At 36.6% G+C, this 27,143-nt stretch overlaps 4 protein-coding genes across 18 annotated transcripts in view; 2 read left to right on the top strand and 2 right to left on the bottom strand.

The window, feature by feature from the left end:
- Positions 1 to 267: 267 nt before the first annotated feature.
- LOC126375479 (uncharacterized) lies at positions 268 to 2,481 on the top strand (the record flags this gene model as incomplete). Its single annotated transcript, XM_050022433.1, has 2 exons — positions 268 to 478; positions 699 to 2,481. A coding segment is annotated over exon 2 (1,734 nt), but the record flags the coding sequence as incomplete, so codon positions are not given.
- Positions 2,464 to 27,143, bottom strand: part of LOC126374343 (major facilitator superfamily domain-containing protein 12-like) — a 96,924-nt gene continuing 72,244 nt past the window's right edge. For 7 of the 15 annotated variants that reach the window (XM_050021011.1, XM_050021025.1, XM_050020924.1 and 4 more), the window contains 9 exons: positions 9,548 to 9,705; positions 8,044 to 8,127; positions 7,278 to 7,500; positions 6,503 to 6,614; positions 5,571 to 5,791; positions 4,602 to 4,788; positions 4,012 to 4,123; positions 3,014 to 3,164; positions 2,464 to 2,652 (listed from right to left, as the gene is read on the bottom strand). In XM_050021011.1, the coding sequence (XP_049876968.1) occupies positions 2,517 to 2,652; positions 3,014 to 3,164; positions 4,012 to 4,123; positions 4,602 to 4,788; positions 5,571 to 5,791; positions 6,503 to 6,614; positions 7,278 to 7,500; positions 8,044 to 8,127; positions 9,548 to 9,705 (1,384 nt within the window). In that variant the 3' untranslated portion in view covers positions 2,464 to 2,516. Of the gene's footprint in view, positions 2,653 to 3,013; positions 3,165 to 4,011; positions 4,124 to 4,601; positions 4,789 to 5,570; positions 5,792 to 6,502; positions 6,615 to 7,277; positions 7,501 to 8,043; positions 8,128 to 9,547; positions 9,706 to 10,553; positions 10,677 to 22,321; positions 22,424 to 22,840; positions 22,964 to 23,280; positions 23,422 to 27,143 lie in introns of those variants that run through there. The other 8 variants (XM_050020944.1, XM_050020969.1, XM_050020978.1 and 5 more) reach the window with 8 other exon arrangements.
- LOC126374458 (transcription factor Adf-1-like) lies at positions 18,355 to 20,941 on the top strand. The gene is made up of 2 exons (XM_050021114.1): positions 18,355 to 18,553; positions 19,869 to 20,941. The coding sequence occupies exons 1-2, from the start codon at positions 18,421 to 18,423 to the stop codon at positions 20,774 to 20,776; spliced, it is 1,041 nt and encodes a 346-aa protein (XP_049877071.1). The 5' UTR covers positions 18,355 to 18,420; the 3' UTR covers positions 20,777 to 20,941.
- LOC126374427 (uncharacterized) lies at positions 18,536 to 21,457 on the bottom strand. The gene is made up of 2 exons (XM_050021080.1): positions 20,919 to 21,457; positions 18,536 to 19,778 (listed from the first exon to the last, which is right to left on the bottom strand). The coding sequence occupies exons 1-2, from the start codon at positions 21,224 to 21,226 to the stop codon at positions 18,869 to 18,871; spliced, it is 1,218 nt and encodes a 405-aa protein (XP_049877037.1). The 5' UTR covers positions 21,227 to 21,457; the 3' UTR covers positions 18,536 to 18,868.

Here is a 27,143-nt window from a genome sequence, read left to right as displayed (position 1 = left end):
GCGAAGGCAGCTCTGTACAACGCCATCTATTTTTTTTTAGAGAACTTAGCCTGGACAGTCCCTCATTATGATACTTTAAACTAAAAATTTGCATGTAATGTGTGATGCCGTAACAAAAGAAGCTGCTAGATTTGAAAAAAAAAGCTAAACGTTGCTATTTTTTTCCTTTAATTAGATTTTCCGTATGCGACGGGGTTAGGCAGCATGGTCTTGTAATTTTAGTCTGACAGAACCGAACCGAGCGAAAAGGAAAAAAATACTGACTGACCAATGACTGACAGTGACAGATAAATAAATCAATAAATCAAAGCAAAAATTTTATTTTTTTGTAAAGTTGAGGTTTAGTTCATCAATGTAAAATGGTGAATTGTAATTTCTTTGCAAATGGCTGTAATAAATGAGTGTTAGACTGTGGTGTTAGAAATCCAAGAACATTTATTATTTCATTTAGTTTTAAGAAAACAGCAGTACATAAGCGGTATGTAGTATCAAATAAGGACATCCTTAATATCTGAGCAATTGGGCTACAAGTTGTTCTTAATTAATACCAAGCCTGTAATTAGGTTATAATTCATTATATTCGAAAACAGTAAAATTAACAAATAGTGACATTTACCCTCATTTACCTACTAATATAAGTGTAATTATTTTATATATTGTTATTTTTATTATTTAATAAACATATATTTCTGTTCCAGAGATTCATCACAAAGAACTATTCTGCCATTTGTTACCAAATAATATATCATGGCGTTGGATTGTCTTCCAGAAGAACTGTTAATCATTATTTTAAGACAGTTAGATTCAAAATCCTTATATAATTTATTCAACACTGGTAATGAGCGGCTCCGTACCGTTATTTCCACAAAAGGAGTAACAAAAAAAATCAGTTTCTCTCTAAACAATATGGCAACGGTACATTCCTTAAAATCACTCTTTTTTAAGGATATTTCCACACATTTACTGGAACTAAATTTGAGTGGTGTGCATGACTTAAATAAAACAGCATTATTGCCTGGCATGCGGAAATTGAAAAGTTTGTTATCTTTGAATGTTGCATATACAGATATAACTATTTTGGATTTCCTGGATATTTATAAATTATGTCCAACTATTATAAACATTGAAATTGACTTTACCTTCCATAAAAATGGTCAAAAGCGAGTGCTTCGTCCTCAAGTGTTGACTAAATGTCAAGAAGTCTTTAAAAATATTGTAAATGTTAATTTTGTGGGAAGTTATTATACTTTATTGGATTCTACATTACCACAAAACATTTTACAAAAAGCTAAGGTAGATAGTTTGACTTATACAGTTGCAAAACAAGATACTTTTACATATCACAAATATGCAGAGTGTGATCCAATACACTGCAACAAAATTTGTGTTTATTTCTTCAACTGGAAAAAATCCATTGAATACCATTTTAGAAAGGAATATGTAGAATCCCTTTCTCGAATACCTTTTCAATATGAGTATGTGTATATAGCTTATAGAGAAATATACTGTTCATCCTTGTTATTCAAGAAATTTTTTGGGGACTTCTTTAAGCACCTTGATGTGTATGTCAGCCCTCATATATATAACGAATATGCTGATGCAGGACATGTTGAAATTATGATTTGGAATAAAGAAACAACAAAGTTTGATGCATCATTTTTTACAAAATTGCTTGTAGAAGCAAGAAAAGTTTTACCTAGCGTGCACATATATGCTCAAAATTTGCTCCCGTATGAAGTCAATAATACTTTTGTTTGTTTAACCCACCCTATACTTGATTATAACAGTCGAGATAGAAGCAATGACCATAGGTTTAAAATGCAAAGGGTAGCCATTCCAAATATTACATTAGATTATGATCATGCATTTGAGGGGAGGGACAATATTGAATTAAGTTTACATTTCCTTCAGAATATCGGAAGACCTGTAACTTTGTCAACACAAAGTACTTTTCTGAGAAAATTAACGTACTTAAGTATGATTGGTGATGTACGTTATTCTTCAGAATTCTTTAATATTTTGTTTCGTTGCTGTGAAAATCTGATCACTTTATGTGTTTTTTCACCATCAATATCTCCGTGTGCAGCACCTATCACAAGAGCTATCCCACTCAGCCGCTCTATCAAAAACTTACGACTAGAGGGGAAAGCACTTGACTTTACAAGTCTGTTTTCATCATTAGGGAATTGCAAAACTTTAGAAAATGTTCAGCTAATAGACACTTCAGATTGTTACACCAATCTCACAGATACATACGCATTTATTCGACAGTGTAATAATTTGTATTATATTCATATTGAAGTGGAAATGACTGATAGTTTAAGAGTAACAAAGTTGAAAATGTTAAATGAAGCCAAACGGAAATGTGGAAAGAATCACTTGCTTATTGTATTGACTAGTCCATCTAAAAGTGTTGATTATTTTTACGATCCTTATGTATCAGTGTTTAGGTTAAATTCAATACAAGTATTTGGACTTTATTTCAGCATTTTTATTAATTTGCTCCATCGACTTTATCATGTTGAAGGTTTCCTTTTGGAAGCTAGTTTCGTAAAGGACAAGGCGACGATTCCAAGTACTGCACTGCCTCCACAGGCGAAAGTCAGGACACCCCGGTAGTACTGGGGGCAGTTAATTGCGTTGTCACACTTACTGAAAATAAAATTAAAATACATAAGTATCTAGCTAAACTTACCTAAATACGTTTAAATACTTAGTATAATTAATATTTATTATAAGTATGCAGATAAGTACTCCATTATGTTGTTCAATATGAGTGTTTGGCGGAGATCTTTGATAAACCCTACTGGGGTGAACTGAACCAGTAGACAACTACCGGTCGTTCAAACCGTTTAAACGGTTCACTATAGATCCCAATTGGGGTAGCCAGAGGTAAATCGAACTAAGTACCTACACCTCATCGAGTTTTCTGTTTTAGATGGTGAGCTGTATCGCCGTCTATAATGGCGGTGGTTATAGACATAATACTATGAAAAACCTGGCAAATACTTACTAATTTTCAATGGCTACTACAGCAATACCAGTGACGAGTTTATCAGCGAATGTTACGATGGAATATATCGCAGCGCCTTGGTGAGTGTGAGGGCCGATCAGGTCCGCAGTAAGGCATAAACTAGAAACCAGGGTGATCGAACTTCCAGCGCCTGTTGGAAATAAGTGTGTTTTGAGCGAAAACCTTCGACCAATAAGTAGTATTATTCCTTATTCTATGCTACAACTAATTAAAGGTCAGATCGTCAAAATCGATAGGTAAGGAACCCACTGACTAGTAAATAGTTTTATCGTAGTAAGTGTATGTTTTGTGGTTTTATCTTGGAATTTTCAGGGTTGGAGTGAATAGGCATTTCATAAGTACATAAGGAAGCGTAGGCGTGTCCCAAATTCCCAATCCCGATACCCAAATTATTCCTAAGTCGACTTTTACGATAATCTCGGTGAATAAGCAAACATAGCATAGGTAACAGGTGTAACAGGACTTTCCAGTAGGATTCGCAGCTCGCGTGCTATTTGCGCGCGCTCCGTGCTACCGTGCGTGTTAAGCCGTTGATCTCAGCTATTATAGCTGTAGGAAACGCAATGGAGAAGCGTGGTGGAGTGTGCTAAATACCCCCTCCGGTTGATTGAGGGAAGGCCTTTGTCCGTAGTGAGACATATACGAGTATAGACTGTTTAGATTATCTGCTACTGGAGTGAAAGAGTCGCCAACTAACGGACCTCAGCTTGACGGGACGCCCCGAAGTCGTCAGCTACATTAGAGGCTTCTTGGACTGGCTGGAGTGAGCCGTAGCCGTTGCAAAATATGTGCTTAAACTTCGAGTTGCGGAAAACTGAGCGCAAACACCAATAAGTAGGAGGTATATTGTTATTTTTTCTTAGTCTAAAAGGGGCTGCCTAACAATGACTTTAATACGTAATGCATTCGGAGCCAAGAAAGCGGATATGAAGGTTCATGCTTATCCCGCTTTCCTGGCTCTATATGTATGTATTTACCTATTAATGTTGCCACCAAGTATATTTGCACGATACTTGCTTGCGGATCTATGGCTAAAGCTATCCAAACGCTGCTCGTCAAACTTAGAAAACTTCCTATTAAATACGCCACCTGAAAACATGAAAAAGGTACGTTAAATTAAACTAAGTAGTCTTATTTCTACTCTAGTCATACCCTGGTATCTATAGCGTTAAATTTTATACAATGTACCCTCCTACAGAGGTCCACATCCAGGAGGTACTAAGTAGGTACGTTACCTCACTTACTTACAACTAATTTACTATTTATCTACTCAGCCTGAATCCACCCACTGCTGGATATTACTATTTCACGCCATCCTCTCTGGTCTGGCATACATACCTCATAATGTCACACCTACTTAAATGGTAAGTAGGTACCTAAAGTAAATCGGTTGTTTTAAAAACGGTTGATTTTAAACCAACGGTTTTTCGTAAGTTAAGAAAATATTGGATCTTCGTTGGTAATATTGAAACTGTATAGATAGGTACAGTGCATCATAGATGTATAGATTGATTTTTTAAAAAAAGGTATTTGATTTTATTTTTCGTAGGTAGGTAGGTATAGGTACCTGATTCCCACAGCTGCTGATCTTACTCTTCAGTATAAGTGAGAAAAAGAATGATGAAATGTATAGAACTAGTGGTACACTGGCTACGAGCTCAGACCCCTGCGTGGGGTTGACAGCTAGGCGCTCTTCGAGGAACAGAGGCACGTACACCAGACTCAGGGCCCAGTAAAGCCGGGAGAAAACATATCTGAAAATATAAAAGTTAAGAACTTCCATGAAAATCGGCGATTGTTGTGTCGCGACTTTGAACCCCGGCTCGGGCCCCGAACCACTGAAATTAAACATAGCTAGCGAGGAGTGGGGCTATACACCTCTGCCTATCCCTTCAGGGATATAGGCGTGATGCTCCGTTATGTTATGAGAATATACGTACATAAATTAACTCCCGCAATAGGTACCTAAAGGGCTGGGCAGTAACACAATTGACAACATTTCATTTTTACTAAGGTGCCTTAAATCGAAAACCATTTCGAGATATTTCTATGATTTACACAAAACACATTTTTTCAGATTTTTTAATTCAGTAATAATAGAAATATATTGAAAAATCCACGAGGTCAGAAGAGGAAGGCATAATAAGTTCAGACCTTTACATAAAAATTATAAAAAAAGTAAATGTCATACATAACATGACACTTTGTTTGCGACTTGTTTTAAATACGCATGCAAAGGTACATTACATTATACTGCCTTCATTCTATCAATGGCAGAATCCAATTCTCAAAAAATATTTTTTGTAACTTCTAGTGGAAAAATCTTGAAAAGAAAAAATACGTGTCTTCTATTTAAACAAGTACTTTCGAAATAGCACAAAAAAACCACGGCTTAAAAATTTGAAATGTTGTCAATTGTACAGGAGATAATTTGCAGCCTCTTTTGTATTGCGGACTAACGTGCTAGGTGGTGAGCCGTATCGCCGAGTTGCAACTGCCTACATCTAATAATATTTAATAAAGAAGTGGTACTTACAGTAAGCTCGTTTGGTAAAGCAATGGCATCCGCAAGAAATGCATAATTTTCGACTTCGCTGTTGGTTTTGCGTGTTCAGTGTCTTCGCTTATAAGGTTAGAACTTCCATTAGCCATAGCATTCCCATTGAATTTGACCTCTTTTGACGGACGCAGTTTAAAGAATATATGAAATAGTACGTACGATGTAATACCTACACCGGAGATTATTAACGATACGTCCTGAAATAAAAACAAAGTACCTATTCAATAATTATGCAAATATTGATTTTATTTTATTTAAGTAAATATAAGTACTTATTTTAGAAATGTATCTTTATGTCTAGCATTTCTTCGTAAAGATCGTTATGTAGTTACTACGATTTTTACATTACATGACTCTATAGCTTCATCATCTCATCTCATCACTCATTAGGACTTTGCGTTGTTACTTGCATCGTTTTATTACAAGTACCTTATCTGGATGGCATTTGTAGCTACTTATCAACATGTAAGTAGGTAAGTAGGCATAATATTATATCAATTGTGTGCTTTGCCTAGTTTCGGTTCACGTGTACTTAGTTAAGAGACTTTTTGTAATTATTTCTTTTTATTTTGGTGCAATAAAGTGTATTTGTATTGTATTGTATTGTATCGTGATCGTGTAAGTAATTAGGTATGTAAAATGTCCAAGATTCTAAGTAGTATTACAGTAAACATAGGCGAGACGCACATGCCACTTGCGTGCCAGCTCCTTTCATATCTATACGTTAACTGGCATGCAAGTAGACTGCACTACATTTGATTTACGGATGTACTATTTACAAGTTTAGGTCGCAAATGAATCCACACTGTACCACGTGCTAGTAGCTGCCATGAGACATAATGCTTCGTTTTACTAGCGTGGCCTATAAGTACCTAAGTAGGTAGATATTATACATGTCAATTTATTACCCTGAATTTGTAATCGTCACTGGGCCCGATGAAAGTACTGTAGTTAGTAGCTCTCAAAACCACCCAGGTTATAAGATACACCATTAGACTCGATGTCACCGAAGCCATATACCTGGAAACAGACGTGCTAATAAAACGGCGCTCAAATTACTAAGTTGCATAAGCTAGACTTTGAAATTTCAAAGTTGTTAGGTAGCCTACTTTAATTTTATGCTAGGTACTCATACATTGTTCTTTTCATAGTCTAGTACTGAGGCATAGAATAAGGAATAATACGTATAGAAGGGAAACTCTCCGCTCCCTTCCAGCGTCGGAGCTAGGTTTACCTTACCCCCCTCAAACATAGTTTAGTCTTCAATCGTATGGCGTCAGATGCCACACAGAGATGCGCGTGTAGGTACTATAACGTCAATGTGTGGTGTCTGTGTAAAACGAGGTAGTTTGTATGAAGTATCCGGGTCTCCGGGATATGGCTGAGGTGTAGATATCTATTCTCGATAGCCCCATCGTATTGTCATGTTCAATGTATCCTGATTCAGGCTCTAAGCCACTGAATTCGACTTTGTGAGTTTCATTTGTGCCCGAGTAATGACAATAGGCTTGCCCCCTATTACATGGGATATAAACATACCTAGCTGTGCGAGAAGTGTGCCTACACCTCCGCCTACCCCTTGGGCGTATCCATCACCTCTGCATCACCTCTGTATCCCCAAAGATGTCTAATTTTAAATACACAAATGGGATAACGATTTATGTCTACGATCGAATTGTTTACCTTATAGAGGTGAGTTCAGAGCGGACAGTCAGACTTTCAGAAATGGCAGGGATCAGAGCCAGGTGGGATATTTGGACGACAGCCCAGCCGATTTGGAAGAACACTATGAGGAATGCGTAGTTGAGGGGCATCCACCAGGATCGGAAGGTCGCATCGTCGTTCATAGTGCATCCCCAACACCGGACGAAGAGAAGCGGGAAGGTGCATGTTACTATTATGCATCCTGAAATGAAGCGAGACATGGACCATAATTATATTTCAAAAACATACTATCCGTTTAACCACTTTAATTTCTCAATCTGAAGACATCTGAAGGGCTGGTATTTACACGTTAAGTACCCGTAAGTACAGTAAGCAAGTACCTTAGTTATTTCGCCACGTTTTTCTATATAACGGAGACTGTACAATGCGCCTATGAATTTATATTAATAAATTCATAATATAATTATAAATAAATATTATATACTTAGTCTTATATTAATATATTTTTTTTGATCTAAACTAGGTGAAGTATAATTAATTACAAGCCGTGTTTTAGAAGCCAGCGTAGCCCAGTTGGTAGAATGCTCGCCACTCACTATGAGGTCGCAGGTTCGAATCCAACACAGGCCTAAACCTGAATTTCTTTCCGAATTCATGTTTGGATTACTTATAAATGATTATTATTTATTTTTAGAGAACATTAGTTTTTAGGCGCGGAGGAATTTTTTTAAAGAAAGGAATGGAAGGATCCTTCCAAATGGTTTAAAAATTATACAACATTTACCTGTTAAATGCCAACATTTCTTAGTGCTGTATCTATCCGCTAAAATTCCCACTATTGGAGTAGCTAGCGCGTCAACCACTTGCCCTGAAATGTAAAAAAAATACTTCTGTATTGATAGGACTTACAATAAGATAATATGCAAAGAGATTGTAAGTAAAACTTTCAAAAATCCAAGCCGCTTTATAATCGAAAAAATAATCTTGCCAGCCAAATAGTGAATTAAAAAAATATATACAATTTTTTTATAACGTAAAAGGCTAAAAAATATTTTTTTGATGAGTTTATGCCAGCTTTGTTGAATTAAAACCTTTTTTATTTTACCTATTTAGTGTGATAACATTAGACGAGAGGAGCAAAGAGAATAATAACCACTAAGTAGATTTTATGAGAGGATTTTTGATGCATTGTACAGTCATGACAATGCATCAAAAATCCACTCATAAATCATGTATAGCAGACAAAGTAATATCAATAAATAAAATAGTATAAAATGAAGTCTATGTTTTGTTTCCTTCGCACCAATCTCGAGAACCACAGAACGGATTCTCTTGCGGTTAATCTGTTCCTGTCTCCATTTCTCCAAGTAGACTACCTATTAAACCTAGACTAATAAGGACAAATAGGGACAAGCCAGATCGAGTCCCTAGTGTTATGTATAAAGACTAAACATGTCAGAACGTTATCTTATTCGCTTGTGTTTTGAAACAGATATCACACATTTATTCACTTTCATGGCAACGTGATATCTCGTTATGTGTTGACCTTTCGCCGCAGTAGCATTCACTAAGTATGTCTGCTATTTGAGACTTTATTATAAGTAGTTTAGGTTTTTCTTTAACAAAAGAGGTATGGTAATATTCCTGCTCAAATGCTTAATCTCAATTTTCGGGCGACAGTCACATAAACTTCTTTGCAAAAACACCGGAACCTTATCTTAGTGTAATGTAGGTACATTATTTATTCTTAAGCAATTTTTAAACCAGCTTACGTCTCACCAATAATATAAACTATGAAATAATAGAGAGCAAGCAGTAAATATACGGTCCGGTCTTATATCTGAATCAGAACACCAGGACGATACTGGAACCAACGAGATTTTCTATGACTTGATTACACCTATGATCAGCGGGCTTAGCACCGTAAGAGCGCGACTCTTTCTCGCCTCGACATACATCATCCATCACTCTCACACAGTACTGCACAGAAAGAGACAGACGATCTTTGTCGCGGCGAGAAAGAGTCGCGCGCTTACGGTGCTAAGCCCGCTGAATAGGTATAATACTTTTATCCATTACCGTTTCACGTTACTACTGGACCAATTTGGATGACCGTTCTTTTGACGTGACTTAGGTATTGTAGATTTGCCGCATATGGCATTAACTACTTGGCCGGACAAATGGGGAGCGCTGAGTGCTCTCAGCTGGATTTGGATGACCGTAACTTTGTTGATCGGTACCTATCAATCAACGGGTTAATGGAAAGGTAGTCCTAACGTGAAGCATACCTAAGAGCAGCATGGAGCCTGCGACTGCCGCCTTCATTTCCAGCACGGCTTGTAAGAACAGCATCATGTAGGAGAACCACATGGCCGCGCAGAGGTCGTTGTACACGTGGCCGAAGCCAAACAACACGTTCTGGTTTAACTGGCAGCATTTTCGGCGGCTGCAAACAGACAAATCAATATCAAGAATAGTTGAAAACAGAGCAACACGAACTTCCACGGACCGGGTTGAAAAGGAGGTCTATCCGAAGTATGTTAGGGCTAATCACAAGAACTATATTTATAGGTAGAGATATAATAAGATCGTGTAAAAATTTTACCCAGACTAGGACGGGTCGATTTGATAGTTTAATTAACTATCTACGTATGGTGGAGAGTGCGGACATCTTGAAGAATAGAGAGAGCTTTATCCAACAGTGAGTCAATAAATAAACTTTTCACAGTATAAGTTACTTACACAAGTATGAAAAGCGGCCGAATGACGCGTGAGAACTTGAAGACTTTAAGGACTAAGATTTAGAAATATTACTTTAGGTTTTTAGACCTTTTATTTATCTCATTTGCGGACACGAAGTTGGCATTAAATGTATATAAAAAACGAATGTCGCGTAAAGTGATATTTTACTCTTCGGATTTACCTAACTTTACCATTGTCGTTCAAAGACAGAAACGATATCGCAGCGGCGAAATATAGATCATGGAATATTCAGGAATTGTTATTGCTTCCTTATTGTTCACAGAATGGTTATTACATCCTTATTAGGTTAGAATTAGGTACTTTTTGTAACTTAAGATAATCTCTGTTCACCTCTTGTAAATGTGACCTATAACTAGTGCTACCCTATTAAGCATAATATCGAACACTTGAAGTTCGGAATTCATTCTATGAAAATGTTTAAGAATGACATGCTTCCTTTGCATGTGGCAAATTGGTACAATTGCACATGCTATTCTGTCCTAAATTAGATAATTCGCTAAAGTTCGACGGATACTTCAACTGGTAAATTACCTGACAACTTCGACACCGTCCGCTTCCTTCGCATTATCCACATTCCTGTCGTTTACATCAATTGCTCCGTATTTCGCACTCATTGTCACTCAAAATTATTATCCTATTTCATAAATTAACTTCCTTTAAAACAAAAATAATGATAAATGTTATCTCTTATCCGAAACGAACAACAGTTTTCTTATGCCTTGTACAGTTCATCCGGACATTCGTTGCACTAAAAACCGCGAGGCAAAAATATTACATAAAAATTTGCTATTACATTTTTTTTGCCTGTAATAATGTTTACTGTTATATTACTATATAAAACTTAGCTTAAAACACTATAATTATTGTGATAGTAACACCAAGAAGCCACGCAAGTGTGCGCGTGTGTTTGGTAAGAACTGTTGCCGGCTTATGATATAGGTACGATACTAGCCAGCCCAGCGACTACTTAATGAATCCTAAAGGACTAAACTGTGAGCTATCCGTCCATCTTCAATTCGCCAAGACCAATAAAGTACCTCGTTATATAAATATGTAGGTACCTATATGACTAATTCGTTTTGATTTGTATTTGCTCTTGAAAACCATGGAGATTCATTTCATGGTTTTAAATTGAATTTGCTGTATTGCGACGGTACATGTGCTGCTTAAACTTACATACGAGCATAATCGTAAGGTTGACTATATTTGGTAAACATAAATAATACTTACAATATGTTATCATTAGGTACTTATACCATGTATTCAAAGTAGTTTTAATAGAGTACTTATCTATAGAGAGGTAGAGCACATAATAGTTGTGTTCTTTGTTATAGAAATTAAACAGTTTCTTAGACTTAACATAGCTATGGACTTACCAATTTTACGTTGAAATAATGAGTTTCCCGAAATTTTTATTAACGATATACTTAAAAGTATTTTACAGGAGTTTTAACCTAGCCGAACACGAGAGACGTGTGCCCAGTAGTAGGATGTCATAATTTTACAGTAAATATTCGCAGAAATTATTGTTTTGGACGTGACTTGAAATGATTGTACCTAATACTTGGAAAAAAATACTGAAAAGATATGGCCGCCTATTGTAGGTACCTATAGATACTGTTTTTCGTTCTATTCCTTGTGTGGGTTCGGTGCATTAATCCTTGTTTTTTTTTATTTCTACAATAATCCTAAAACTTAGAAGGATGTACATTGACCAAATTGGAGATGTCCTTAGAAAGATTCAGTAAGGTCGGTCTGAACCGGTGTGCGTGTATGAAACTACTAATTAATGTGGAGGAAGCAAGAGAAGTATGTCAGAATCGAAGCAAATGGGTTTCCATAGACTCTGCATACGCCGGTGGGAAATAGGCGTGAATTTATGTATGTATGTACAATAATCCTGCAACAAAACAGTACTATTCGAGCCTCCCATGTCACCTAAAGATCGACCTTATCCGTCTCGCGATCTCACGAATCTTCAGACAAAATGGGAAAGTAAACCTAAGATAGACATGTGGGCGGTCGTTCCACGTGTGTTACACTATCTTTCGACTATAGGGTGTACTTATACCGATGTGAATTGACAGTGGCTTCCGTGAGTATTGGGTTACCTTTCCACCCAGCCGACACCGCGGTTCATGCCTCACTGCCCAAAGGCTTGTTTGGCCGCCGTGGCCCCATTGCTTAGCCGGTACTTCAGTTTCAAACTTTAATATTAAATTAAGTTTTTAACATAAACATTATAACTTTAGGTTACCTAGGTCTGGATGGGTGGGTCCAGCGATATTATCCCTCCTTCTCTCTCTCTGACCTTTTTGATGGATTAGTGGTTACGGGCGTTGGCTATTGGCACCTTTTAGTCCAAAATATAAGTGTCTGTTCAATGTTCATAATAATAGCATAATAATTAAAGTAAGTACCTAGCTTATATTCACTTCTTATTTTTTATAATGCCATCTAGTGAGTATTCATAGAACTACGTCCAAGCCATGCTATGTTACCTACCAGTACAATAGATTTGTAAGCGCGCATTCTGGACTTGGTGCGTTCTACACAACTATACATGTTATGGATACAAATATAAAGATGGCAGCACTTGTATCAAAGTACGAAACTAAATTGTATTATTGCTAGAGTGGTAAACTTATTTATTTTGATTTAGATTTTGAGTCTACATTGTGCCTGGGAAAAGTCAATACTGCGTATCCCACACGCTATTTTTAACCGACATCATAAAAGTAGGTTATCGATTAACCCATAGTTGGAATTGTACAATAATTATCGTATATATTTAGTCAATGTGGCCTTATAATCACATTTATTATATTATAATATTACCATCACGAGTTGATGGTAGGGCTGGCAGAGGCAGACCTGGAAGGACGTATATTGACTAAATTGGAGAGGTCCTTAGAAAAGGTTTAGTACGATCTACTCTGAACCGGCGTGCGTGTATGAAACGATTGATGAATGTGGAGGAAGCAAGAGAAGTGTGTCAGGATCGAAGCAAATGGAATTCCACAATCTCTGCTTACCCCGGTGGGAAATAGGCGTGAGTTTATGTATGTATGTTCACAGGTTTGCCCGTGCATTTCAAAGAAACTACAATCGTAGTGCAATAATTTTCCGCCCAACTTAGGAAATAAGTAATGCAGGTTTCATAAAAATTTTTGAACAAAACAATGTACTCGCGTTGATGACTTTTGTATGAAGGAAGCCCTTATCTGTGCTAGTAGGTTACATGAAGCCGTTTGAGGTTGTATAACAGTATAACACGGAATAGAAGCTAGAGGATGGAAATGTCCTAACGCACATTTTGTATGAGAATCGCTGTCACCGTTTCAACCCCACTCTCTTTTACTAATCTGCAAACAGATAACTACGATAGCTCTAAATGCTTCTCGAATTCCATAGCCACTTTACCGGCGATATTATATATTTTCTGATATAGCCTGCAATTTCATAATTACTTTTCGTAAGATAATGCAAAGGTGTTTTTTTTTATATAGCCGATCATAGTACTAAGGTTTTTAGCTTCCTGTGATAAGAAGGGATCTCCTTGCATGATAGTCGATATTTGACTTAAAACCGCAGGTTATAATACACAAGACGACCTTTTAATATATTTTCGCTGAGCTCCGTGTGTCGTAAAGTTTGCGGACGAGTGGAGTGCAAAGTTGAAGTACTTATGAACTATTTGCTCTTACTTGACTGGCGCGCGTTTTGCGCTCACTTGGCGCAACCATGGTGTTCTAATCAGCACCAACAACATATTCTTTCTTTTTTCTTTGTGATCAAGGTATAGGCAATTTTAATGTAAGTAGACACAAATCATACCCCGCCAAGCGTAATACAGTGAGCAGAGCTATAAGTAACCATATTACAACTTACATGTTGATACAAATTTCGAAGATGGATATGACGAACCTTATGTTGTCAGGTGACCACTGATCAGCCCATTGCCCATTATAATTGTCCAAAATATTACTGTGAGCAAGGAGTCAACTACTTACAAATAAATTTGAAACTTATATACGAGTATGTTCGATTGTAATTATAATGTTTGATCTATTGCGTGCGCTCCTACATACGAAGCTCATCAAAACATTCGTCAAACCTAACATGCCACTAGCAGTGGCATCAATTTATAGAAATCCCGCACGAGATAAATTGTGATTTCTGGCTGTCTGTAAAAAAGTAAAAAAATACATGACGTCGCCTCCCATTGTTCGGCTTGTCGATAAAAATGAACTGATCACGATCGGTCACAATCGATTGCACAATCGAATAGAATCGCAGTGCACCGGGGCTACTGATTTATAGTGCTAGGCCCTGCCCGGCCTGTCGTGTCGTGGTCTGCTGCAGTCACGATAATTAAATCCACCCTTAATTGATATGGCGGCACTAATTGCATTAACAATTTATTACGCGTTACCTCATGCTCCAGAAATGATAGTAAAACGTGTCGCGAAAGCGCGCGATTGCCATTTCACAAAAAAATACTGCCTTAATAAGGTACCTGGGTCGTTCTTCTTTTTTATCGACAATGATCTGTCTTACGTACTGCTTTTAATAAGTTATGTTTTAGAATTTTATTTCATGTTTCCATTGTCCAAAAATATAGTTATCTTATTATACTCAAAATACAAGCAAAATACTAATCGGTTCCTCAATTAGTTATTAATGTAGCTTCATTGTTTTTCACAAAATTTTGTGACAGAGTGGTATATTGAAATGCTGTCTCCGATGAAAAGGGCCACTCTGTCACAATATTTTTTGGAATGCGCCTGCAAAGAAAAGTATGTTACCAAGATAAAGAGAACCACTAAATAGTCCTTTACGGACAGATCTTTATATGATGTTTTAAAATATTTATTGCCGTTATAATTTTAAAGATGTTAAGTCCGATTAATTAGGAAAATGTCTTTTTATTGTCGATAAAAAAGAAGAACGACCCACCTACCTCTTGGGCAGTATATACTACTAACATAAAGTATATTTTTTATAGTTGGCGAAAGGTAGGTAGGTAACATAAATGTATATCTTCATCGTTATTATGAAACTTTGCTATACATTCTATTTTATGACCTACAGAGTAGAATAAATATTAATTGCTTTAGTCTTAGGTCAGACAAAGGCACTTTATACAGTTCAATTTTGGTACTGAATAATAAAAACCATTCGTGCAACGTTCATATATACATTATTATTTTAAGAAGTAAACATAACCGTTTCGCCTGTTGTTGTCATACCTACCTATCAATTCTGGCTCCCAATTGCCCCCGATACAAGGCTAAGAAAGAGACTGGAAAAAGTAAGATACGAGTTGTCTGTCGCATGCAAAAGGTCAACCTGAGACAGCGCAATGAACGAACTGGTTTCGTCGTAAACCTTCGACAATATGGACTTCTGGGAGGTGAAATGCTGTATTAAGTATTTCTTTATTTAAATACCTGGGACGTGTAACCTGTCTGCAACTCTGTTTATAAGATAATAATAGGAATACTGTCGAATAAAATGACGATTATCGTCTGCGAAAATACCGTCGATATTATCATTATAGGCAACAACAAGTTTGGAATAAATATATTATTAAGTTTTTATAAGTTTTGTCTATAAATTCCACAGCGACTACTACTTATATTTGTGCGTTTTCATTCGTAAGTATTGTTTGGTAACTCGTACGGCGGATGATGGCGTGGGTGGACCTGTTAAATTATAGCATTTGACGTTGTTATGTATTTAGGTCTATTGTATGAATTATTTATTGCCAGCGCAATATCAATTTTAAGCATAAGTCAAGTAAAATTTTACATTTTGCTCTTTTATTTCAGCTACTTCTAACCCTAATTAACTCTCAGGTTAGGGGTTCGGTTAAGTAGAGCTTACGTCGGTAAAAGGGTTGGCTAATGGTTTTGCATTTTGTATGACAGATATTTTAAGCGGTCGGGAACGTTTTATTATTAGGTATATTTTCTGGGTTTATCTTTCCAGTAACGCGAGGATTCAATTTCAGTTTTGGTTGGACTTTCCTAGGAGCGAAGGAATTGTAGAACGGAATCGTCGTGGTACTTTAAATCTCGCAGATTAAAAGTGTATATCAAGCTGATAGTGTGCTTGTGAGCTTGCAACATGAGTTATCGCCGGGATCGTGTGTACAGCCTTAATACGATTTATGTGACGTCTGCAGGAGCGGGCGCGGGCGTGTGCACTGTACTCGTGTACTCGTCTCGACGACGACAATCCCGTACGGCTCACACCTACGCTTTCACATGAGACTAGTTTAGGCTTACACTGAATGCACTGTGTTATAATCACTTTGAATTTAATCTCCTAACACTATGATAAAGCTTGTTGTCGTCGGCTCACTTGATTAATCTGATTATCTCCCACACTAATATGGTGCGTTACAAAGTTAGAAACTACGAACATCTTTTGCAACAGTTTCGTAACAGAATTATAAAGACAAACCCAGTCTGAGGGGTTAATTCGTGGTTTGTCCCGCATCCGTGTTACACCCATTACAAACCGTGATTTAGGATTTTATCCGGCTTTGGCGTTTTGGCGAAATCATAGATTAGCGTTCGAGTGAATCATCATATAACTAGGATACTTACATAATATATACAGAGAATCATTCGGACAATTCTAACAACCATACGCTCTGGGATGGCTATTGAATTTATGGTAATCACAATGGATAATTTTGAAATTGGTAGCGCATGACAATCATTACGATAATTGCTGAAAATTCGCGGTTTGTTCTATGAATTTATTGGTAGTTTATTTGACGTGTGTAGCTAAAAATAGAACGCGTTGTGTGGTCATTAGCACAAAGCAAAGCTATATTTAATGCTCTACATTTTAAAAGCTAATGATCGTTTTTAATATTATAAGAGGTGTAGGCCTGAAAGAGGGCAAGTTTAGTAAGTATCTATTGTATAAATAAGGTACTTAGGTTAGGTTAGTTTAGTTGGTACTTACTTATTTCCAAACTTAGTCCCTTAAGCAGAAGTCACCCTCGGATTTAGAGACATCGACCTAGTATCCTATGCCCTTTGCGTCTCAAGGGAGCTTGTATGTACAGGCTGTAGGTATTTAAGTGATTTTGATAAATATATGCACACAAATGGGCGAAGTGGCGCGTGCCTGAGCATATACACGGCTGTATTACCACAAACGAGCGTGAGACGTGGGACCCCGTGATAACAATTTGATTATTCACCCGCACTTGAGTAACGCTTTGAGGTAATCTTAGCTAATGATTAGGCCTGTCATTCCAACATCTATGCTATGCCGAATGGTCATGTTATGGCTTATTAATTCGAGGGTAAGTTGCCCGACAGATTTTCTGTTTATTTGCAGTCTAATTTGGAGCACGTATAAACTAGGTCTAATATCACGAAAATAGGCACTTCTTCAGTATTATGTATACCTATAAGTATATTTTATTCCGATTAAATAAGAAGCATTTTGTGGAGACCCATTTCGCAACTTTCTAGCATCTAAGTAATACATTTAAAAATAAGCTTAGCGTATTTAATTACTTTTAAATTCGCATTTAAAGAGAATTTAAATCTCAATTTTAAGTCTTTATTCTACAATAAAGACTTCTAGTCTAGTTTCTAAGTGAATTAACATTTTAAATAATATATAGAATCCATTATTAGTTTAGACAAGGCTCAGACGACGCAATTACTAGAGCTGACTCCTACTCGGGTTGAACACTAAAGTATCTACATAGGTTTTTACTTACAGTTTGTTTATTTTTAAATCTAGTCGTTTGAAAGTAAAATGTTATATAGGTCAGAGCTCAGGAGGTGGTGTCAACGACCGAGCATCCCGTGCAAAAACGCTATCAGACACTATGTCAAGGCATATTTACATTGAGTAAGTTACTCGCATCTGTTTACTCGTAGTAGCAAGTCAGTACAACTGTATGGAGATGGTCTATTTTTGAAGTCAGTTTGTAATTAGCTTTACCAAGTCAGCGCTGACTTGCTTTGTAAACTGACTCCAGTTACTTACTGAATGTAAAGGTCATAGCCCATTTACACGACTCTACTCCCACCCGGCAAAAAGAATATAATTCAAATATGGGCTTTAAATATTGTTCTTTAGATATATTTTACATTGGCATCGTAAATTAGCAGACAGCTCGCTGTCAACGAGCTTACCGCCGTCAGACTGCTCGATAGTCGAGGCATCGCTGGCCGCACATTGTAAACGAGCGGTCAGCGCGGTGTCCGCGCGCTTACTGCTAGCAGTCGTCGCCCGCGCTGCCCGCCGGCGCCGTCGCCGCTCAGTCGTGTCGTGGCTCAGTCGGCCAGTATTCACCAAGCAAATCGCACGCTCGATCTCTTTCAAAGTGTTTTCGTAAATATTGAACTTATCCATTATGAACAAAGAAAAACTTATAGAAGAAGTGCGAAGATACCCCTATCTGTATGATGCCAGTGACGCAAAATACGCAGACTCTGTCAAAAGGGATCAAACATGGAAATCCATTGCTAGAACGTTGTCTTCAACAGGTATGTACCTATCTACGTACAATCTGCACTATATTAAAAAAGTATTTGTTTTATGGTTGATTTTTTAAAAAACATTTTCACTCCATAACCTTAAAATTATGATACCGAAAATTTTGATTTCGAAATACTTACTTATCTGTCTGTCTCTCTCAGTCCGTCTGTCCGCTTCTAACTCCAGAAGAATTGATAAAACTAAAGTACCTACATGTTGAAATAATAACTTTTTGTTGAAGTCTATAAGTTATTTATTTTTCATAAAACAAAATATATTTTTAAAATGTAGGATAAAAATTGCTAACAATTTTTGCCTCGTTATTAAATATTTTGATGCAGCCATGGAACTTGCCCTTCAGGAGATTGAAAGTAAGATGAAAACAAGTCTCGAATATTAAAAGCATTTTCTGCACTGTTCATTCCGTTTTCTAGTAGGATAGGTTGCAGGAAACCATTCTCGTTGCGGTGTATTGGTTGCTGCATCTCATGTTGATTTAGATACTCTATTTCATAACTTCGCATAATATTATGTAAAATACATGTCGCTAGTATCAATGTGTCAACGTGTATCGGGTTCATATTAATACTTTTGTTATAAATGCCAAATTTCTGGTACAATATTCCAAACGCATCTTCCACAACTTTGCGTGCTCGTGATAAACGTTCATTGAATGTAGTTTGTGCTTCAGATAAGCCACGACAACGAGGGTATGGCCTCATTAAATTTTTCATTAGAGGAAACGCCTCATCTCCTATGAAAACATGTGGTATATCTCTGTTACTTCCAGGTAGTGGTTTATCGTTTGGAATATGTAATGAATTACTTTCAAGACGTCTCGCTAATTTCGAAGATGCAAATATTCCACCGTCACTATTTCTACCAAAAGCACCTATATCAACTATTATAAATCTATATTTATCATCAACCACAGCCATTAGTACAACAGAAAAGTGTTTTTTATAATTAAAATACAGCGAACCACTATTAGCAGGTGCTATGATGTTGACATGCTTCCCATCTATAGCGCCGATGCAATTTGGAAAATTCCATCTGTCTTGAAATCCTTCAGCTATACTTTTCCACCGCTCTTCAATTGGTGTTGGAATGAAAATTCCCATTAATTTGTTTATGATTGCGTTACATACTTCTTGTATAATTGATCGGATTGTTGATTCGCCTAATCTAAAGCTTGAACTCAACGTCCTTGCCGAACTTCCCGTGATCATGTATCTGAAACAAAGCTTCTCTATTAATATTCCTAAGCAAAAATAAAGACACCTTAGCACACAGACATCTTCAATTCGATTTTTTCTTTTTCAGAATCGGAGTGCAAGAAAACCTGGGCAAACTTAAGAGAAAGCTATAGAAGGGCAGTTGTTAAGAAACGCACAAAAAGTGGTCAGGCTGCTACCACATCAAAAAAATGGCAATTTGAAGAAGAGATGTCTTTTTTGTTGCCGCATATGAAACAAAGAAAAACAATTTCATCATTAACGGAAGATGACAGTGAAGTTGACGAAAATGTTGATGTTAACGAATTGTTGTCAAATCACGATGATTCTTCTATGTCACTGAATGAAGAACTTAATATCACCAACCGACCAGAATCTTCTGCAACAAATACGTCAGCAAACTCTCCTTTGTTTCCGAATATACCTAAAAGAAAGCGATTGAAAGGGACCCAAGAATGTACCTCAGCATCAGCTCAACTTTTACAATATTTACTTAAAGAAAAAGAGGCAAAAAAGGATGACGAGATTGACCAGTTTTTTTCGAGCATTGCAACAACAGTAAAAAAATTAAATCGTTACAGCCAATCTGTTCTGAAGTCTAGAATATTCAACATGGTGTCTGAATTTGAATTACAAGAAATCCAGGAACAAACAAATTTCTATGCTGGTGCTTCACGATACAATACTGATATTGAAAGTCCTTCGATTTATAACACCCACAATATAGGACCTTCGGGTTATAACACCGACAATACAGGACCTTCGGGTTATAACACCCACAATATAAGATCTTCGAATTATAACCTCCATAATGCAGGCCCTTCGGGCTATAATACCCGCACTGCAGGATCTTCAGATTATAATATCCATAATGCAGGCCCTTCCGACTCTAATACCCCCATGAATGCAGAGCTTTCAGGCAATAATCCTCCAGTTTTAGAAGAATCGATATTGAACAGTGAATTGCCTAATGCTAAACAGAATAATGATTCCTAAGATTAATATGTGCTAGAATACTGTTTCTGTATTAATTTTGAGTTAACATTGGAAGCGATAAATGGAAATAAGAGACTGATTGTTACTAATTTTTTAAAATAAATATGTACTGATTTACAAGAAAAAAATATCTTTCACTTACCTTAACGTGACGGCAATTTTTTCTATTGGTGTTATGGCTTGTCTGAATTTCGTATTCTTCTTTGTTATGTCTTTTTCAATAAATGATAATATGTAGTCAAATAAATACCGATTCATATGAAAGTAAATGTAGAACTTTTCTTCGTCATCTAATAGGTGTCTCTGGATCTGCCAAAATTCTCCTTCTGCACGCCTTGCTTTCAGCATTTTATGTACCCAAAATCTTCGACTGTTATTTCTTGCGCTTCTCTCTTCATCCTCAAGTGCAATAGCAATAATTGCTAGCTCGCGGGTTGTAAATCGGGACATAGTAAAAAATACGTGTTGCTTCAATGGAAACCGATCGCGAACTGTGTTTATCGCGAGAAGCGAAAGCGGTCGGCGGGTGGACAGCTGGCTGTCTGCTAGTTGTCGCCGCGTGGACTGCTGGGTGCCTGCTAGCTGCCGACGCGTCGACTGCGAGCAGTCGTCTTAGTTTAGGGCGGTGTTGGGTGGGAGCGGTGATGGAGCAGAGTCGTGTAAGTGGGCTATGACCTTAAACCTGCCTTTAAATACACTTGTTTTATTTTTAGTGTCGTTTTGACCCGGATCGCGTGGTAGGTCCATAAACCCGTTTAGGACAATAATATTTCATAAGCGGGAGACCACATGTTAGGGAAGTATCCCTGAATTATTAATAAGCACACAGCAAGTATGTTTACATTACAACAAGACAGTTTTATTTAAATGTGCATTTAATAGAGATAATGTGTAGGTACTTATGTCTATTTTAAGACTATTATATTTTTAGTGTTTCAACCTTACTATCCTACTTTATAACGGCTTGCGGCGTGTATCACAAAAATCACTTTGTGATCCCTAGTTAGGTTAGGACATTACAGGCTGATCACCTGATTGTCCAAAAGTAAGATGATCCGTGCTTCGGTAGGCACGTTAAGCATTTACTGATGCAAGCTAGTAGTCTTTACATGAACCATGTCAGGGGCCTTTGGCGGTTCAATAGTAACCCTGACACCAGGGTTGATGGGGTTGGTAATCCACCTCACAGCCCACACGATAGAAGAAGAAGATCCTTCTTTATAATAATTATAACTTATTAGATTCTTGCGTCAGGTGATGTATGATGGGTCGACTTTCTAAGACTAGCTGATTGAGATGAGTACTATGTGACTTTGCAACAGGTGGAAATATTTTGAAATCCTTTTATCACATGGGTATATTTCGTTACTTTTTAACCATTTTGTCGATTGATTTGTATATGAGCAACATTTGCCGACACCGCGCACCATACAGCATATTTTATTCAAGATATAATCAATCAATATTACTTTATTGCTCAACGACATACCTACAAAAAAAAATAAGCACAATAGGCACAGTAAAATATATGACATGAGTACTTACATGATGCGTCTTGAAAGTGTCTGTATAGAGCATTTTTCTTCGTATATTTTTGAAGAATAAACTTGTTCTGTTAGATATTACACGCGCGAAATTGTGTGATAACTGTAAAATAAATTAACTAAATATGTTTTTATCAGAAATATTTTTTAATATAAATATAATATACTTAATCTACTAATAGTAGATGATGATTGGGTTTTCGGAAGGTTTTCCCATAATTAAAGCCAACGACAAGTTATTGTCAATGACAATACTAATATAGATATAAAGTTTATGTTTCATTTAAATAATATCTGGTAACAATATAATTATAATAAATGTTTGCCTATTATTATCATATAAATGTGATCTTCTGAATTTTTAAGCTGAGTAAAATTTAAATTTTATCGAGCAGCTTTACGAGGCCGAATTTTATTATATTCGTTTATATAAACATTGGGTTTATTTGAAACATAAAATCAAGCCTTGAGTTTAATTTCTATATACCGATATCAATGTAATATAAAATGTTTTACGTACGTCTGACACAAAAAATATTATGAACTTATAAAAACATAAGTGACTATAATGAATTAACTAAATATGTTTTTATCAGCACTATTTTTTACAATAAAGTAAGTTTTACTAGCACAAGTACTAATTTTATTGTGCGATTGTAAGTAAAATAATAATTTTCATCATCATCAATTTAAGAGCCACGCTCTTGTCGGTGTAGCATTTTCCATTCCAGTCTTTCAAAGGCCAATTCCTTGATTTCCCTATAAGACACGACGTCAACCTTTTCTTTAATCTGTTCCATGTAAGCTCTTCTTGGTCTTCCCCTTCCTCTCTTTCCCTTCTATGATTTAAAAAAAAATACTAAACAAAAATAGTTGTACAAACTTTATTACTAGAAAATTGTTATCCAGTAGGTAATATACCTATCAAGGTTAGCTAGCAATAAAGTTTTAAGTATGTACCTTGTATTTACCTCGTATTTACAAGTTTCTGTGTGTTCTCTAGTCTAGGCACCAGGTAATAATATAAAACTCTACGGTATAATTACCTAAGTGTGTACTGTTGTGTATGTGTATGCACAACATATAGGCATAAGTACACATACTTATAGCCTTTCCTCACAACACATAAACCTAAAGCGCTTTGCAGCAGGAAAACAAATACTAAAGACTAAAAATACATTTAACATTTTAGAACACGAGGTACATTCGTAAAGATAACGCATTCGCATCGACATTCGCTTTGAATATCGAACGCGCGACACAGGTCGTTATGTCGTTACACGCGCGACATCTTTTGACATTGATATGTGCATCACGCATGACTTCCATCCAAGCCCACTGTTCGTGAAAACTTTAGCACCTACTTTGTTACATGTAGTTAAATGCCTATTTGATGTCTTATCGCCATAGAGCAGTGAAGAAGAGTCGGGAAGATAATGTAATTAATGTAACCTTCATTTGTACGTATATTCATATAGACATGGAACTGAAGTACTGAAACTGAACTGAACTGAATTAGCTATTGAACAGAACTTCAGCTAAATTAAACAATAAAGAAACCACTTCTCTTACTCTACTTTTTTTAGACTACATAAATTATAATTATAATTGATTATAGGTGTTGTCTCAATAGTCCACCGGAAGCTGGTGTGGCTTTATGATCCTAATTAATCATTTAGATATAAATATTGTTATGTTTAAACTTTTTTAGTAAGTACACGCAAATCTAAAAATAATTTGGCCCATGTTTGGAATAAATAGCGAACGTAAGCACTGAAGTGTGTTCCTAAAACTTGTTTAATGGCTTTTGTGGTTTTTGTTGTTTGTTTAACTATAACTGTGAATGCGTATAGAAATTAACACTCTAAAGAAAACATAAATACTTACTTACCTTATATAGTCTGCGAGACAGAAACATGAACAAATAGAGGCCACTAAGGTTGTTAAAAATGAGCTACTTATCGTTTATCTGAAGGTTTTAGGCTCAGACCGTATTTTTTGCGGCCGATATCTATTTTTTATAATAAAAAAATGAAGGTAAGTATAGCCTTGTATGAAACTACCTAGTTTGAGCTTTATCCCCTTTTGAACATTAATCAAATGTTTTTATGTGAGATTGTTTTTTTAAAGAACGTCTAGGGCACTGTGCCGAGGCTTTTCTTGCAGCTTCTTTTCCCCGGCTATACAGGTTGTGAGAAGCTGCAGTAGTTTTAGGCGGATGAGACGTTCGTTTTGTAAAAATTGACGATTCAAAGTGTAACTATGTTACCTACTGAATAAAGATATTTTTGAATTTGAATTTCGAATTTTAAAAGTATTAGTAAGCTTCGTATGTTTAATTTGTGTAGATTTTCTCATTAATGTCTTTTATATTTAACAGTCTTTTCGGAATTCAGAAGACCTTATTACACCACTTTATTAGCTTGTAATTGGTCTTTAGCTTCCCTAATGAAAAAAAAACAAACATTTTTTTCTTCTGCTGCTAGCCTGAGATTAAAGAATAAACGTTGGATTCGATCAGTTGCTTATTATTGCGGGCATGTCGTAAAGGGATTGCGTAGGACTGCGTCTTTTTCAACATGACGGATTATCTGTACTTATGGCGATAGATGGCGATAGGTTGATAGTATGCGATCGGTATGAGAACCCGCAGTGGAGCAGCGTGGTATGCTCCATACCCCCTACGGTTGATTGAGGGGAGGCCTGTGCCCAGCAGTGGGACGTATATACGCTATTTATGTTATGCGATCGGTCACTACAGTTTTGAGACTCCGCATAGATACGGCGTAGTTGGTAGGTACCTATAAGTTTATAGAAACACTCAACCACTCATTGGCCTCGTTCGTCTTTACCTCAAGACCCCGATACCGACCACGCCGGCGTGGTCGACGTTTTCCCTCATGCAACGCTTATCGCCATCGATCCACTAGAGTCGATTAATTCTTTCAAATGTAATCAATCCTCTCAGACGATGCCCTGAGCCGAGGTTTGCGCCCAATTGAGCATCCTTAGTCCTGTTGTCTTAACTTGTTCCGGGTGAGAGTCCTCACCGCTCCCCATTTGTCCTAAGTAGTTAATGCAATCTACAATAAGTCACATTGTTTTAAGTTTACGCGGCTATTATCATAATTAAAGCACATAATAACGGGTTCTTACCGCGTTTAAATGTTTTGTGTTTATCCCCATTTAAACGCGGTAAGAACCCGTTATTATGTGCTTTAATTACAATAAATCACGTCAAAAAAATCCGTCTCTTTCGTCTCCTAAAGACGATTTAAAATAGACATCTAATTTTTTTATTATGTGATCTGCTAATATCCTCTGTCTCTTTTCTACTATATCGAGTGTCATTGCAAGAACTTCTTATTTGGTATTATCACCTTATATCTGTCCGGCCAAGTAGTTAATGCCATATGCGGCTAATCTACAATAAGTCACGTCAAAAAAACCTCTGAGCGAGTTATGTGATCTAAATTCATTCCTTGGTAGTGGGCTATATTTTCCCCATTTAGACAAGTGGATGGCCCATTAGGCGTGATTATTCCTTTCTTTACTTCTAGAATTTACGAAAATAGCTTGTCACATTAAAAAAAATAGACACCAATAAGCACTTTACGTTGCATGTACAATAGAAAACATTCTTGCAGTTGAGTGTGCGTGAATACTTTGGCCTTGGCGGTTCGAACGCTATTACCTAAATGCGTGGCCATATGTTATCATCATCGGCTGTGCGCACGCGCTCGGAATCTAAATCAGATCTATGAAAACATGCGATACACGAGTGGCATTTAATATTATTTATATACGGACTGCTAGCTGTAAAACACTTCTACCAACGCTCTCTGGAGTACCCTGGTGGAGAATGCATCATATCATACCCGATCTGGTTGATTGGGGGAAGACTGCCGTGAATGGGACGTACCTAGGTTGTATATAAATACATTTTACTTAATTAAATATTGTTACATTGACCTTCAACAAGTTTATATTTTATTGTCAGAAAATAAATTTAAAGCTCATGTGAAGCTTACTTTACGTAAAAAAGCTTATTATAAGATTAAAGATTACCTAAATGATAAAAGTGTCTGGTATTGAATGTGTTCCTCTACATACATACATACATAAACTCACGCCCGTAATCCCTAATGGGGTGGGCAGAGCCACAAGTAATCAAAGACAACTTGCAGCCACTGTTGATACGAAGTCCAAAGATGGATATGATGAACCTTATGGTGATAAGGGATCAGCCTATCGCCCATAACATTAGTCCATCATGTTAGAGGACACAATCCCTCTGTCGGTTTTTACGACATGCCCGGGAAGAGAAGCAGCTGAACGTGTTCTATGTTTTTTATATGCTCCCAGAACAGCATAGAAGCGTGTTCCTCTAGTTATTAAATAACTTGTAAAGTATACCCTCATTGATTTCAAAGATGTGTTGCTGTTGCAGTTTCTTGTCATTTCTTCTCCTCAGTCATAACACCTTGCGAAATGACGTAAATTCAAATATGTTAAATTGACCTTCAACAAGTTTATCCATGATAATTACGTTGAATAAATGATTCTGATTTCTAAATAAATAATTCTGATAACTGATTGATTTTTTTTTATAAAATTAATACAAGTAGTTCTATGATGATATGTGTATTTAAAGATTGATTAAAAACTACAACTTTATTACGTTTTTTTAGACTATTTTTCAACCTTAATCAGTGCCAACACCTGTAAGACAAAAAAAGCGGAAGAACCGACTGTTTTTTTAGATCAATTCGCTGTATAATCTTATATTCAAAGATGACGTAGTTAATAATGCCTTTTTGAGT

Source organism: Pectinophora gossypiella, chromosome 2, assembly GCF_024362695.1.
Source record: "Pectinophora gossypiella chromosome 2, ilPecGoss1.1, whole genome shotgun sequence".
Lineage (NCBI taxonomy): Eukaryota > Metazoa > Arthropoda > Insecta > Lepidoptera > Gelechiidae > Pectinophora > Pectinophora gossypiella.
This window is presented reverse-complemented; position numbering and strand designations above follow the sequence as displayed.

Coding starts and splice junctions, on each gene's coding strand:
- LOC126374458 (XM_050021114.1), top strand. CDS start 18,421: ATGAACAAAGAAAAACTTATAGAAGAAGTGCGAAGATACCCCTATCTG. Junction 18,554..19,868: donor TAGAACGTTGTCTTCAACAG/GTATGTACCTAT, acceptor TTTCTTTTTCAG/AATCGGAGTGCAAGAAAACC.
- LOC126374427 (XM_050021080.1), bottom strand. CDS start 21,226: ATGTCCCGATTTACAACCCGCGAGCTAGCAATTATTGCTATTGCACTT. Junction 19,779..20,918: donor AAAATTGCCGTCACGTTAAG/GTAAGTGAAAGA, acceptor GCTTTGTTTCAG/ATACATGATCACGGGAAGTT.